Raw genomic sequence first — 16,419 nt, forward strand, 5'->3', positions numbered from 1 at the left:
TTTGTTGATGTCCACGGCCAAAATCTTTTCCCGTCAGTTGAAATCCAAACATAATTATTTGCCGTGGTGGTGGAAGTGGAAGTGGCAGCGTCATGCTGCGGGGATGGTTTACCTTGAGCAGGTATCAGCAAAGCTTGTTAGAATTGTTGGGAAGAAGGATGGCACAGGACAGTCTGTGATCTGCACTACCTTAATTAGATATTAGATCCATTTTTGGATTGAATTGAAACAAATTGTACCTAAATAGAGCTGTTCACTTTTTGTTCTTTTTGTAAAAAAAAAAAAAAAACACATCAGATTTCCACATCAAAGCTGTAATAAGGCAGCTTTAGTGACAACTAGTGGTTTAAACTGCAGATTGCATATAAGCAAAAAGATTCAGGTTTGCACATCAACTTAAAGGTGCAATAAGATTGATTTAGTACATCTAGTGGTACGAATTGCACATCGCACATAAGCCAAAATTCCACACTGTGATGCCTTTTTTTTCCAGATGTGAAGGAAAGCAGTTCCAGATTTTTTTTGTGCGACCCTGTTCAGTTACTATTAATTTGTTTACGTGTTTTGTAAAACATCGGGTTTTCAAATCAATGTAAAGACTCAGAGTTTTTAGTTTGGGTTTATTTTTGTTATTTGCACATGAGCTCAATTTGAACACTTTTGCCTTACTCTTCCAGAACTAACAGAGACTGATATAATCTGAAATTGCATCATTACATGTGTTAGTTGAAGTTCCAGGTTTTAGTTTGAACATTTATATACTGTAGTAACAGTTTTTGTAATATGGCTGGTGGGACAGGAGATTAGTCGGATGCCTCCACTTCATGTAAGGAAATTAAATACCTTTTTGTGTGTAACTGCATACTAATGGAAATTTGTGCTTTGTTCATGTCAAACATAATGCCTCAAATGTTACGCAACAGAGCATTTACAGCCCCTCTGTTACACTTTTCTCTTTAGTACCATCACTGTTACAATAATTATTCCTACAGTAACACTAAATTAAATTTGGTGACATAACATCTTTGATTGCCCTCTTTATTATTAAAATCCTGATTCTGGGCAGGAAAAAGGGTCCGGTTAATGGCAGGGAAATAGCTGCCACTTTGTCACACCAAAATAAATGGATTGTGCCAGCATCAAAATGAGAAAGATTGCTCTTACGAAGTAATTATTCGACATTTTCAAAATTGATTCTCTCTTCTTCCCCCTATACCTTCTTGAATACCAAGATCAGGGCACTTTACAAAGCAGCTAATTAAGAGACTCCATTAAGAGTCCTCTCTAAACTTCTCTTCATTTGCAACTCTTAAATGAATTAATTGAGCCTGACAGGCGGCAGTCAGTCCTGGCTGACCCGGCCAGGTTGGTGTCGTAACCAACCGTATGAGAGAAAAACTGCGTTTTGTGTGTGGACTGTCATGAGCTCAGCTGTATCAGAGCTACAGGTCTGTTCTGGTGGTGTTCAGTCAGCCATACCATTAGGCACAAATTAGAGGCTTCTTCTCTTCTCCCTGGACTCTGCAGCTGTTATGCTTCATTGAAGGTTTGTGAAAACGTCTGCTTCCATAGATGTTTTTACACTTACTGGTTATCAGTTAATCAGGTTTGTTTGGTTAGTATTTGATTAGTGGTTGTTTCCCAAACAAGCAGTTTGGGAAACTGCTTGCTTCCCAAACAAGCAATAACAGGCAAGCGTAATTTTTTACACACTTTATTAACGTCTATGCCTTGACAAAGTCATAATCCAACAAAAAAACGCCACCACAGCACGCCACATTGTTTGTTTTTTTTGTGTCTGTTTCTACCAAACATGCTAAAAAATCTTCAGTCTGATACATTGACCTCAGCCAGTCCCTAGACATTTTTTTTATAGAAACCTTTTACATTTAATTTTTGTTTAAGTTGTTTTGCTTATTTATTTATTTTGGATATTTAAAATGTCTTCCAGTATCAGTGTCAAATGTTTATTAGAAATGAAAGTTTATTGATTTGAGACGCTTTCCAACATTTAACAGGTGTGTGGTCTCAGCATAAGCTCACAATAAGTCAAACGTTGACTCACTAAACAAAGCTACAAAACAAGTATAACAAGACACTAAATTCACTAATAATATTTACGTGTTATCTAAAAAAATAAAAAATAATAATAATACAAACTTTACTCTTCATCCTCATAAAATGGACTCCTCCTGAACCTTGAAAAGATGTCCAAGCCGGTCGGGGAATCTTTTTGACCCTCACCAGTTGGTGGCGGTAATGCACACCGGAAAGTTGTTTGCCAATCGCAAGAAGAAGAAAGACGGCAATGTTTTTAGGGTTTACACTACGAAAAGAAGAGACAAATGTAAGTATTTTGCGCCGCAAATATTACCACCCACCTAAAATATCAATACACTACAACTAAATGTAAATGTTTATTAGTGCTTGTTAGCTTTACATAATTAGCCGCTGAAATAATTGTTTTGTTTACATGAGAAGAACTTCATCAGTGCCAGGTGGGAGGAAGCTGCCATAGCTCCACTACAAACAGTAACATACAAATCCTCCAACCTGATTCCTAGAGGAGCTGTTTAACTAATGCAATGAAATAGTCAAATAATTAATGTTAAATTTGTCTCGACAAGTAATGAAAACCTTCGTTAACAGAAACACGGTTTTATTAACACCATGTCTGTATTACTACTTATTATTACTTATCACTTATTTTGTATTATTATCTTTTTTATTTACCTTTAGCTACAAGCTATTCTACTTTTCAGAAAAAGCGATTTTCGATTTTCTTTTTAATATAATCTATATCCCATAAACATGAACGACGACATTCGTATTTACAGAGTTGCACCTTAAAGCATTCAGTCAGCTTTATAAATAATGACTTCTGTCTTCTCTGCTTTAAACCATTTTTGTCCCATTCAATTGTTTATTTCATAGATGCATTCTCTCAATGGCCATAGTGTTGCATTATCTGATAGAGATAGAACATTTAGATTAGTGAATAAAAGTGGTCCGAGGATGGAGCCTTGAGGAACCCCACTCTTGATCTTTGTCCAGTTGTATAATTACCAAGTGATACAAAAAGGTCAATCTGTGAAGTAAGATCTGAACAGCTGCATGTTTTTCTTTTGTTTGTTTGTTTTATAGCAGTCAGTATGTTCTGATCAGCTGTTGAAGCTGTATTTTCAAAAACTTACAGTTCACAAAGCCGAACTGTTATGTGTGTTTTTGTTGTCTTGGTAGGCGGTGCAGAGAAAAGGGAAGTCAATTCTGCTCCAGTTGGAAAGTAAAAGTTGTGGAAATGATGCTGCTAGTGGCAGAATACTTATGAAATGAATAGTGCAAATGGAGCAGATTATGCTTACACAGGGTCTGATTGCTGATATGTGGAGGGAACCAACCATTACGGTTGTTCCAGCCTTTGAATTGTAAGTGGCTCTGTTACCGTAAGAACCCCCTCCCCCCCTCTTTCCAGCGTCATCCAATAGAGTGATCTTCGATAAGCTGAACATACGTGAGCTGGCCCCAAATAGATAACCAGATGCATTCTGGCAGCGCAATTAGCCGCCGGAGACACTGATAAGACAAACATTTTCCATTGGCTTCAATTATCCTCCAAACGAGCCTGTCACCTGTAAGGCATCCTCTTAGCATTTTTGAACTGAACTCTGTGAAAAAGGTCAGGGGAGCTTTATGTCAAGCCAAGAAAGGCCATGCTCTTTAATGCTACGATTCCTTTCTTCTTTTTTTTTCTTTCTTTCTCCGTACCAAAGCCTGTGCTACGTCTGCTGCTGCCTGGTTATTGTTGCATTGACCTTTGCCCAAGAACACGGGGGTTGTCTGAATCGGCACTAGTGAAGCAGACGCTCAGGACGGACCGGGGTTTATTATGTGACTTGTCAGTTTCTGTTTAATTAAGTTGCAGGAAGAATGTTTCGGACAGAGCTAAAATAGTATTTCTGTTTAGCTGTAGGAGGAAAAAACAAAAAAGTGGTTAAATTAACTGCATTTTAGTCAGTATGGGAGTTAATTTAAGGAAACTTTGTTACAGAAAAAGAAAGGAATTTGAGTTTTCAGGTCCTCGGCGGTATCAAAAATAATAATAAAAGAAAGTGAATATTGAAAAATATTTCAAACTTATCTTTTACGCCTTCAAGCAGAAGACACAATTCCTTACATTGTGACATAAACAATTTGTAGAAACCCTGTAGAACTGAAATCAAAAATCGAGTATTTTATGAATAATGTTAATGCCTAAATGATTGTAAAAACATACAATTTCATTCATTATAGCTGGCATGTTACATTACATCATATATTTTTCTTGTAATAATTCAGAGCCAGCCAGGTTTGACACTCTTGAAAATGCCAAATGATACAGAATATATAATGATGAGGAGAAAAAAAAAACCCAGTGCGAGGCTGATGTAATGGGAGACTCATAGTTTGGCAACAGAACAAGTTTCTGTGTGTGTTTTTGCAATGTGGTGTCATGTTTCCAGGGGAAAATGGATTTAAGATGTGAGCTGGCTGATTATGAACCACTGGGTCCAACAGATGCCATGTTGAGTCAGCCCAGTCTGACTACTGGCGCTTAAATGCTTTTCACAGCTAACTGCTTATTTTTAATGTCATAAAATGGCTAAAAAAAAAAAAAAAAAAATCAAAATGAAACAGGTGTAAAAAATGAAAATCAGCGAGACATAATGTTAACTGGTGAGCAAACATAAGATATCAGCTACAGTAAACGTGGTTTTACTAGTTACTGCTTTATAATTCTGTACCAATCATCAAACCTCCTTTTGATGATTAAATTCAAGTTACCAGCTGTGTTAAATGCCAGCCGAATGAACAGATCCGAACAGAAACAGCTTGAGCTTTTCGAGTGTTTATTCCTCAACAGAACCGCATAAAGAGCGTTTTGCAACCGACACCGAACTCCGTTTGGAGTTTGTTTTGTGCTTGGGGTACATTATAATGATTTTTGTCTATTTTTTTTTGTTCTAGATTGTTTGGTATAGACCTTAGTTGATATATTTTGGAGTTTGGATATTTTCTTATTTTTGGTCATTTGATTACGTTAATTCGTGGCGCTGTTGGCCCGCCGATAAAAAGCCTGGGATTTTTACACTGACGTGTGTGAGAGATCCGCTCGCTCCCGCCACCACCGAGGACATGTCCTGACGCGGTGCGCGCACGTCTCGAGTCGCTGTAGGGGGAACTGAGAGCTGTGTGAAGCTGACACCCCACCCACGTCAAAAATTCAGCAAATAGTCTGAATGGTTAGTGCTCCGTTTGTGCAGGTTTGTGCCGTTAAAATTTTCGTTTGTGCAGTTTTGGTTTCTGAGATATTAAAAGTTATTTTTTAGGTCATCTAGAGTTCACCATCCCCCCAACCGTTATAGGCTAATGTATATTTTTTACACGTTTGCTGCATAATCAGCAGACAGTACGTCAACAATGTGAATATAATTGTTCAGACCACCTCCGAAGTCAAAGCACAGTTGAACAGGTTATACACATTACGTTAGAGTCAGGGCTGCATGCCCTTTATTAGCAGGATTCAATTATTGTGGAGAGAACGCTACGTTCGCGAGAAAACATTGCTATCTTGAAACATTACTTGAAATGAGACACATTTTTTCTTGTTCTAAGTCTTTATTGAAGTTCAAAACAAAAGGTACACATTGTACAACAGCTGAAAATCTGAAGAATTAAAAGAAGTAGCCCACTTTGGTTTGTTTTGGAGCATATGGGGGATGGTGACGTCATCGGCCAAAATTATAACTTTTAATATCTGAAAGACGAAAGCTGCACAAACGAAAATTTTAACGGCACAAACCTGCACAAACGGAGCACTAACGAACTAGCCCACTTTGGTTTGTTTTGGAGCGATATGGGGGGATGGTGAACTCTAGATGACCTAAAAAATAAATTTTAACATCTCAGAAACCAAAACTGCACAAACGAAAATTTTAACGGCACAAACCTGCACAAACGGAGCACTAACCATTCAGACTATTTGCTGAATTTTTTGACGTGGGTGGGTGTCGGCTTCACACAGCTGGAACAGCTGGTATTTAACTCTCTCTCTTTTTTTTCTCCATAGAAAATCAAAGCAGTTGAACCAAAAGAAAAGTTCAATTGAGTTTTATAGTAAAATAATTTTTTAAACCCTCATTTTTTCCTACGTTGTGCCCTTTTTGGACATGACAAGTTTCACTTTCCTGTTTAGGGATATGCGCCCTCCGCCATTTTTGTTTCTCTTAACACCGGCTGACCAGCGGCGCCCTCTTCTGGATGGCGGCCAAACTACAACACTAAAAGAAGGTCTGAGCGAGCAGATGTTATCAGCTAGAAGATTGGACCTAATTTTAATCTAACAAACCATTGATCGACAATAAGCATAAGTATACATCCCTATGCCAAATTATTAATGAGTTTTATTCAGTTGCTTAGAGCATAAAGTGGCGCCTCTCTTCACACTGTTGCTGCCCAAAATAGGGTTATTACATTTGCACTTATGCTTTCAAATAAGGCAAATTTACCTGTTGGGGATAGGATAGTGAATACCTTACGGTTTTTTGTTGTTGTTGTTTTAAATAAGCAGTTATTTCATATCGTTCTTCACTTTTCTTTCTCAATTTAAAGTATTCCAGTAGAAACTCCCTGTTGCCTCAGTTACCGGTTGCCATTCCAGCCACAGACAGAAAACGCACAAAGCCTAAAAAAAAAGAAAAACAAAGAGGGGCTGTTTGACTGTATAATAACGCTGCCTGGCTAAATTATTAGGCAGCACTTTGCACATGCTGGTGTGTTTTGTCCCCGCAAACAGTTGACTGGTGTGAATAAAAACAGCCACGTTAATTATACTACCATAACATTTCATTAGCAGGAGGCGTTCTAATGAATTGGTTTGGTTTATGTAAAGAAGTTTGAAGTGTCACCTTAACCGAGCGAAAGTGGACGTTTAATGAGGACTTTGTTTATCTACAAGTTAAACCGAAACGGTTACCATTTAAAAAAAAAACAAAAAAACAACAGAGTCAAGTTGTCGGAACAAATATTTTTGTCCTTCTGTTGCATTTTCATCCAAACATCCTTGTTTCTCACTTGAGATCAGAGCGATGGAGGGCCTTGTGAAACATCTCCTTCTCTCAGATCGGGTGAGTCAGCGCTGAGCTCTGTGTTTCATGCCTAGAGGCCGCCTGCAGACGGCCGAGACAGATACTTTGGTTTAAGTGTGCTGTGGAGCTTTGAGGCTCAGCCTGACCAGGCGGTGGCTTCAAACTGTGTGTGTGTGTGTGTGTGTGTGTGTGTGTGTGTGTGTGTGTGTGTGTGTGTGTGTGTAACTGCCTCGAGCTGTCCTTGGTGCTGAACAGAGAACTCATTAAAAACAAACCGAAAGCAGCAAGTTTTTTTTATTTTTTAGGGAATTTATATTCAAGCGAGTGCTGTTGAGCCTCTTTTTGTAATTCTTCAGTGCTGCCAGTCACCCGCCGTGCGCTGATGAATGACTGCGCTCCACGTTTTTACTTTTAATGCGATTTGTACGGTGGCCGACGGGTGCAAATGCGCAGCAAAAGAGAAAACATGCAAACAAAAAAAAGACACCCCCGAATGAAATGCAGCAAACAAAAAGTGTTGAAAACGGAAGTGCTCCAGACCACTAGGGGGAGTCAAAAAAATAGTATTCATTTCTATGGGACCAGATGCAAAATTCAGAAAAAGAAATTTGAAAGAAAGTAAAGGTACGTATTACTATATTTCTTTTCAGATACGCCGTCTTTTATAATATTATAAATATTATTATAAATATTATAATAATATAATATCTCTTCTTTTATAATATTATTATAAATATTATTATAATATAATATGTCTTCTGTAATAATATAATATCTCTTCTTTTATAATATTATTATAAATATTATTATAATATAATATGTCTTCTTTAATAATAATACCTTTTACTTTCTTTCAAATTTCTTTTCTCAATTTTGCATCTGGTCCCAGAGAAATGAATACTATTTTTTTTGACTCTCTAGTGGTCTGGAGCACTTGCTTTCAACACTTTTTGTTTGCTGCATTTCATTCGGGGTGTGTCTGACTTTTGAAAGTTGGCGGTGTGTAGTACGTTCTTCTCGTTAAAAAAAACCTAATTCAGTTGAACTTTTTAGTGTTTCTTAATTGCAAACAGAGAAAATAGCAAGAGGAGAGGAAAAAAAAAGTAAAAAAACTCAAACATACAAAGGTTCGGATTGAATCAAATCTTTGTCCTGTTTCAATCCCGTTGAGTAGATTAATAAATAGTAAACCTCACAGCTTGTAGAACAGCTTTGCAGGCCTTGCACATTATAATCGGCCATTGCTGTGGAGCTTCATCCTTGACTCTGACGTTGAAATTGACAACCTAGAAGAAGGTACTAAACATGTCATGAAGCCTGTATTTCTGTTTTAAAAACTTTTTAAAAATTGGTCTGATGTAATATTTAACTCCTAAATGTCACATTTCCATTGGTTATAAGCAGAAAACTATCGTAATTAACAGAAAGAAAAGCTTGGAATCATAAGTCTGGGTGTATTTAATCTGTATTATTTTTCACTTCTTGAACTGAGTTATTGCAATGAATAAACATTCTGGCAGTATTTTTATTTGTTGAATATGACTGCATATCATTAAAGAATGCAACAAACTACTTTCAAAAGTAGTAGTTTCAGATTCAACAGTTGAAAGCTGCTGTGATATGTGAAGGAGTCATTCCTAATAAAAAATGAATATCTATGGTATTCAATACAATAATCAATGCTTATCAGTCATTTGACACAATGCTTTTCCTCTTGATCTTTAGCTTTGTGCTGCTTTCATTTCTAACTTTCTTTTTTTTTTCCAATTAGTGTTTGGAAACTTTTTGCAGAGATGCAACTTTTTATTTCTTTTTTTAAAAAGTATTTGTTGGAACAACTATACACCTTTCCACCAACAGAGTCCCATCCTAAATATCGAAGACGCAATTCGAACAACAGCATCGGCTCCAGTTACAATATCTGACAGTAAAGCTGGAACCCTACAGCCTGCCATTCTTGTTTTTGTTTTTTGTTTTTTTTACAGTCGACAAACTGTAAAAGTGAACCTGTACAGGATTTATTCTCTCTGCTGCCAACAAACATTATCTTTACAAACAGACATATTTTCCCTGCCATCACCTGTAGCAGCACGTGTCGTTGACATGATTTATCTCCCACCAAATGTAACAACATATTATGCTGTTCATGACAGCAGATGAGGCTCTGATGGGAACATGCTGGTGACTTAATGCTTAAGCAAAGCGGACAAAGCAGGAGAACATGAAGACAAGTCAAAATCAGATCACCACTTTTTTTCGTTTGCTGAATGCGTACTCATAATGTGTGTACGCGTAAAACTAACAAGACACCATCCCTGTCTGGCGTGACCCTAGTCATCATGTCTAGATGTCTTATTGCCAAAAGTTGCCGTCATGTGTTGGAAGAAGTTTGCCTGATGTACGGAGGTGACAGGTGTGTGTAGAAGTGCTAGAGCTTACCATTTCTTACTGTCAAAGCGAGCATTGGTTCTGCAGCACAGCTATCTGTTACATAAAGCTAGAAAAGTAGAACCTTCAAACCACCGGGAGCCCATAACTTAACCCTTCTAGGCCGAGCATCCCGGCGACGACTCAGCCAAATTTGCGGTACCGTAATTCCGCGACACTTTGCGCCGTCTGGAAAAACTCCAACGGTTTCTGAAAGGGGAGACGTTGCGCTTTCCAGCCAATATCAGGTTATTATGGTAATTTAACTCCCGCTGTAGCAGGGAGCATGTTTTTCTTCGGTTTAATCTGATGAGACGCTCTTTTAATAGACGTTTAATATAGAACGTTCCAGTTGTTATGGATAAATGGGCAAATATATTTACTCACAAGACATTTAAAGAACTTCGTACAACTAAAATAATCAAATAATAAATGTCAAGAGTGATTGTCTGCCGACGAAGGAACTTATTCAAATAGTCTTTTTCCAGTTTATAGGCGAAAGTTTGCCGGCTCTTTCAGAGCCAATTAAACTAATGTCAGAGAACTCTGGACTAATGCGAAGTGTTTATTACCAAGGCAATCCCATCACCACGCCGAGGATATTAAGGAAAAAACAATGTGTGTTCAGAGTTGTGTGTGTGTTAAAAGCTCAATGAAGGTCAGAAACTCTCATTATGTCGAGGTTCGCCATCAACAGAAGCTATAAAGCTGTTGGTCGATGGGCATCTTCTCGATGCTAATATCCAAGGTGCCCGAGGGAAACAAAGTTAGGAATGAGCTGGAAGTAATACTGACATTTTTATAGGTTTAAAATTGTTTCCTTTAATACAAGATTATGTCCTGATCTGCTTGAGATCTTTTACAAAGCTTGTCTAAGACTGAAATTTAATAGAGGAAGGAACGACGAGTGAAAAAGGTATTTTCTTTTTCACAGCACTAAGCCTCTTTTTCAGACTAATAACTGTCAACTGTAGAGGTCAAAAGGTGTAAGGAAATCATTTGGTTGTATTTGAAAAGAAAAAATATCTATTTTCTATGTTTCTATGTTGTGTAACCCAGAATTATGCATTTCCTAAAACCTTAGGAAGCTCTATGGGTCAAATTTAGCATAATCCTGATAAACACACGAATGCCTCTGTGTGTAGGAGTGAACAAAAGATGTTGAGTTTTATAGGCCGCATTCACACTAGCCTTGTTTAGTCCACTTTAATCGAGCTCTACTTTGCCTACAAAGTCTGGTTCGTTTGGGGAGCCGCAAATGTGCAATTGAACGCTGACAAAAGTGAACTCTGGTCTGCCTAAAGACCTAGGACTGGAGTGAACTCTGCTGTGGTTTGAATGTAGATATAGGTGCCAAGCAGACCGGAGACCGCTCCAAAACCAGGAAGCGGTCTTTAGCCCACGGCTTTCTGGGTAAATGCAACTAAAACAAACCCGCGAGTCCAGCACTAGCGAGAGAAATGGCTCTTGATCTTTCTGCCAAAGATGAAAGAGAAATCCTACAACTACTCAAATTTGACACCACTGTGTTTTTGTTAGCATTGGAAGAAGGAAGTTGTGCTCAGTGTCTTCTTCGGAAGGATTTTTCAGTGATTCTTGTTGCAGGCGAGGAGTTGAACAGGTTATTCTAAAGGTTTTGTTTTGTGTGACACAGTGCTAAATGAGAGCAAACAGCAACGTTGCAATTGTGATCCCCAATGTAACCGAGTCTACCGGACGATCAGTTGTGAAAACACTGCACTCCCTACAGATTTTTCTTCATAAAAAACACAGCTGACTGCTGAGGTGCTGCGCGGTTTGTGTGTAGCTATACGTGTGTGTGTGTGTGTGTGTGTTATCATGCACATGACAGATCAAGATTATTCTCCTAAATTTTAAGCTCTAACTCTTGTTGACTCTAGTCTCTGATCTTCAGCTGTCTTCCTAAACCTTATGAACAGATTTCCACCATGTTGTCCTGAGCAGACAGGCTTTGTGCTAAAGTGTTTAATTACATTCCGATAATGATCTGCAGCTCGGATTTCCGCCATCAGACGGTAACAAAGATTAATGCTTCGCCGCAATTGCTAAAATCATGTTTGTGCAATCAGAGGCTCACTCGGAAACTATCGCTTTTATGTAACCGAACACCATCCTGAAACTTGACTGCACGGCATCGGTGTTGGGGGATCTTTTCTTTTTCTTGTTTTTGTCTATTATCTCAGTGTTTCTGATGGTCTGTACGTGGAAGTTGTCAATCAGCACTTAACAAAAACAACAACAAAAATCTCATGCATATAGGCCCTTCTCTTGGTTATTGATCGGCCTTCCTAGAGCTGCCACAGCGCGGTGCAAGCTCAGAGACAGTGTGGCTGGTTCCCCTTGCTGGAAGAGGTGTCCATGGCAACGGCTGGCCACGTAGTCATGGCGGCAGTTTAGGGCAGGGTGTTGGCAGGAGGTAGAAGAGGGGAGGAGACGGAGGGAGGAGGGTGCAGAAAGCTCCGGCTCTCTATTAATAGAGAAGCCTGCTGCAGAGAGCATCAGTCTTACGGCACACTGTCAGCCCCAAACGGACTTTTATCAGATTTTTTTATAGAAAGGTTTTGGTTTTCCAAATGTTCCTCCTATTTATGATCACTGTATGAGTATCGTCTCAAGGTTGTGTTAAATAAGCAGGGCTGTGCAGGGTCAAGGTCTGTAAAAACGAGTTCAGGTGGTTAAAACTAGCGCTGCCTATCGATCAAAAGACTGTAATCAGATGAATCACACTCTAGCGCTGTGATGAATCACTGTGCTGAACTTTGTAAGTTTGAAAAATTCTTTGTCACGAACCAAACATGTCAGTTTTTCAGGCCGTCATATTCAGGGAGGCTTAAAGGAAGCCCTTTTGTTTCAAACGTAACTTAGAAATGCTAACTGGTCACTCTTCGGTGGAAGGATGATTCACCGTTGTGGTGAGTCGGCTACATACCACCTTGATTAATCCAAACGCCCTTCTCTGCGTCTTTTATTTCCATCTTTTATTTCAGCACTAGTGGTCTTTATTTCTCTGTGAGCAGCCAGGGGCAAAAGACAAGGGAACGGAGGGCGGCAGTCTAACTTGGCATGGCCGATTCACGGTTCATAGCCTTCTGTATAAAGGGCATCCCATGTTTTTTAAAGCGAAGTTCGCCACTGAGAACGTAGTCAGTCTGATCTGGTCTCTTTCCACATTCTTGCAACAGTTTGATTCCCTTCTTTCCTCCGGACTTCACTGAAAGATTTTCTCATTTAGATGTTTTAGTTACGAGATTCAGCTTCAAAATAGTGTCCAAAGAACCCAACATAAAACAAAAAAACATAAAACAATTTCTCTCCAAACTCCGAGGCTTGGTGAATGATCACCACCATAACGGCTAAAAGTGATCCAGAAGATGTTCACCAGTACGTGATAAACACGCCTGTGAACAAACCGAAAAGCTTCCTCCGCTCATCACACTGATTCTCTGTTCCTCCTGTAACCCAGTGATTCTTGAGAAGTGGGACAAAGTGGGTTTAAATTTCCCCCACAAAAACTTTTTATTATTTCTCAAGCTTATGTATACAAATATGACAAATAATGTTTTGGAAATGTAAAGATGCTAAGGTGCAGGCTCCCAGGTGCAAATTTTTTTTTTAAAGTTGCATTTTTAATGGACCTGACACAGAAATTTGTTGTCACCATCTGACAAAAATAATTAGAAAATTACCTTTTAATGACCCTATTAGTGATATTTTTACAGACTGTTTCCCAAGAAACAAAAGAAATATGATTTAAAACAAAAAACAACATAAAGTCTATCTGGCGGATTTGACACAGAACTGAAGGTGGTGACAAACTACTGAGTAAAAAGAAATATTTGATACATGTGAAGTAATGCCATTTATGTAAAATACATTAAAATAAATTAACTGCACATTTAAGTGAAATTTGTCAACACTATCACCGAAAGAGTAACACTCAGTCAAAAACTCTGACGGAGTTGACAAAATGCCAAACTACCTCTATTAATATGATGTAATTCTGAAGGAGGCCAAATTGTAGCTCACCAGGTCCATGAAATCTTTACAGTTTACTAAAATTTCGTCAAAGGTTTGTAAATTGTCACTTATGGTGTTGACACATCATGGTTGTGACGAACAACTTAGGAATAAAACGGAAGAAACAACTAAAGAATAGCATAAGCTAACTAGAGCTGCCTAGCCCTGTTAGCAAAGGAAGAGAAAGGAAAAGGTCATGGGGTCCTCAGAAGGTCTGATGCCCCCTAATGATGCCTGATTTTTTTACATTCTTTTTATGTCTGACGGTGTTGACAAATATTTGGGACAAATTTCAATTGAGTTGGAAAATATATAAAAAATATTTTCAATTCAATGTATTGATACTTTTATAATTATTTATTTGAATACTTATACCTAATTGTCATAATATATTATCTTAGCACTCCTTTATTTGTTTTAAACCATTATAATGTATTTTGCTCCAAGACAAGGGATTTTAAAGACACCATCCACCTACTACAAAGTTTAAAATAAAAAACATTCAGCAAACACCAGGAAAACATACATTGTTGTGCTCACTTGGCCCAGGTTAGTTTAGTCAGATATTTGAAAAAAATATATTTTCTGTATATTTTATTCAACTTTTGTGTTTCATCCATAAGACCTGTTTTGTCCCTCTGCTTTGTGTCTCCTTGTGCAGGGGTCGCCTCCATGACGGTGCCCGTGTACATCGCCGAAGCCTCTCCGCCGCACCTGAGAGGTCAGCTGGTGACCGTCAACACCCTCTTCATCACCGGAGGGCAGTTTACCGCCAGCCTCATCGACGGCGCCTTCAGCTACATGCGGCGTGACGGATGGAGGTCAGACTCAAACGTTCTCTCTCTGGCCTTTGAGACGACATCAAGCGACTTCAGAGGAGATTTGTTGCTGCAACACATGAAAATTTTTGCGTTTAGATGGCAACATGCTACTTCTTCTAGAGGCCATGCGGGATGAAAAAAAAGCCACTTTTTTAATCTGTCGTTAAAGTAGCAGTTAAATATGACAGCAGCAGCGCATTCCTCTCTTCTTTGCGTTCTCATTTTTATCAAATGCCTCAGCTTAAATGCCAGCATATGCACAGAGCAGTTCATAACATTTACTAACAGCAGCCGCGTTGTACAGATAAAAGACACAACCCTCCACCACCTGTCCTGTTGCGTCTTCATCATCTGGTTATCATCTTCTCTTCTTCGTCAGACTGAATGCAGCTTTAAGCCTTTCACAGCCGTATAGGATGAGCGATGCTACAGATAAGAACAACCCTTTTCTTTTTTTTCCTTTTTCTTTTTTAGATTTTTTAGATTTTTTTCAGATGAAGCAGTACACCACAGGGTTTCCACTGTGATACATTTTAAGCCTGGCGGGCCACCAGGCTTTATTTGGCTAAGCATTTCTTATTTCTATAAGTCTTTTTAAAATGTTAGCATTTTTTTTAAAGACTTTGTGGTTGGTATTCAGGTATTAATCTTCCAATCTTTCAATAACACACAATTATCAAGTGACATTTTCATATTTCCTGTCAACCTGAAACTTATTTTAACTCAAAGACATGGCGGGCCCCTGGATGTACGTCTGCCCTTTCGCCCAACCACCGGGCTTAGCGAGTTTTCAATGGGAAACCTTTCACCATTACAAATTCGCTTGGCTTATTATGTTCAGGGAATAAACAAAATGAAATTTGAATATCCTAATTAGCTTTGAAGCACAGAAATTCAATAAACCCTCACCAGTCGTGCTGTTGTTGAGTTTTAATGACGCCAACAGCTGAGAAACGCCCAGCTAGACCTGTTCAAAGATCTCATCCCTCCGTGTCCAGGTACATGCTGGGCCTGTCCGTGCTTCCCGCCGCGCTCCAGTTCGTCGGGTTCCTCTTCCTGCCGGAGAGCCCCCGCTGGCTGATCCAGCGCGGGCTGACCCAGAAGGCCCGCCGGGTGCTCAGCCAGATCCGAGGCAACCAGAACATCGACGAGGAGTACGACAGCATCAAGAACAGCATCGAGGAGGAGGAGAAGGACAGCGGAGGAGGTGAGGCTGACAATGACGATGCGGAAAGTCGCATCACATCCCCAAACGGAGCTCGGTGTTTCGTTTCACCTGGTCGGAGATGCAGACAGAGGGATCTCTGATTTCTTTTGATCACTGCAGGTTTCTTAAGCTCGCCTCACGCCGGCTGTGTCTGATTTACCGCTTCTGCACTGATTTAGCTACATGTTTTCTGACATAATATCTGAAAGAGTTCGTGACACAAAGTACTGAAACTGGCTTCCTAAAGTCCTTGGAGGAGAAAACGGCCCACAGCACCACAGATCCTTTATTACGCTGAGCTTCTTTTATTACTCAGAACTTAACATTTCTTTTACATGTTAAGCTGTTGGGTGTTGTTACACATTCTTTGCTGTCTTTTCCTCTCACTATTTAAATTTACTTAACTTAAACGGGTTGTTTAGTGCTATTAAATAGGAAACTATTGTAAGACTGGGTTTTTGTGGAACCACCTTTTGTTGGTCTTTCACATTAAATTCCAATAAATTATATTTATCTCTGTTGTTTTAATGTGACAAAACACGGACAAGTTGAATCGGTAAAAATACCTTTGCAAGCCATTGTAATATTCAATGGCTTTTCACATCAACCAGTCCGTCCAAGATTTGGTGATTTATTTATTTATTTTTTGTGATTTTCAATCAAAATCCCATATTTAGAAATACTTCCAAGAAATGTTCCCAAGATGAATGTCAAAGTAAGGCTGAGGCAGCAGTGTTGTGAAAATAAGAAATACGGCCACCTGCGGGTGTGAACTGGCAGTCATTTTTGTGAATTTTTTTTT

General features: G+C 38.9%; 1 protein-coding gene across 1 annotated transcript in view; it reads left to right on the forward strand.

Moving 5' to 3' along the window:
- The window catches only part of LOC122826140 (proton myo-inositol cotransporter-like), a 68,922-nt gene that overhangs the window by 3,661 nt on the left and 48,842 nt on the right, over nucleotides 1-16,419 (forward strand). Inside the window, exons 2-3 of the mRNA XM_044107665.1 lie at nucleotides 14,251-14,410; nucleotides 15,409-15,617. Of these exons, the coding sequence (XP_043963600.1) occupies nucleotides 14,251-14,410; nucleotides 15,409-15,617 (369 nt within the window). The remainder of the gene's footprint in view (nucleotides 1-14,250; nucleotides 14,411-15,408; nucleotides 15,618-16,419) is intronic.

This window comes from Gambusia affinis, linkage group LG23 (genome assembly GCF_019740435.1).
Source record: "Gambusia affinis linkage group LG23, SWU_Gaff_1.0, whole genome shotgun sequence".
NCBI lineage: Eukaryota > Metazoa > Chordata > Actinopteri > Cyprinodontiformes > Poeciliidae > Gambusia > Gambusia affinis.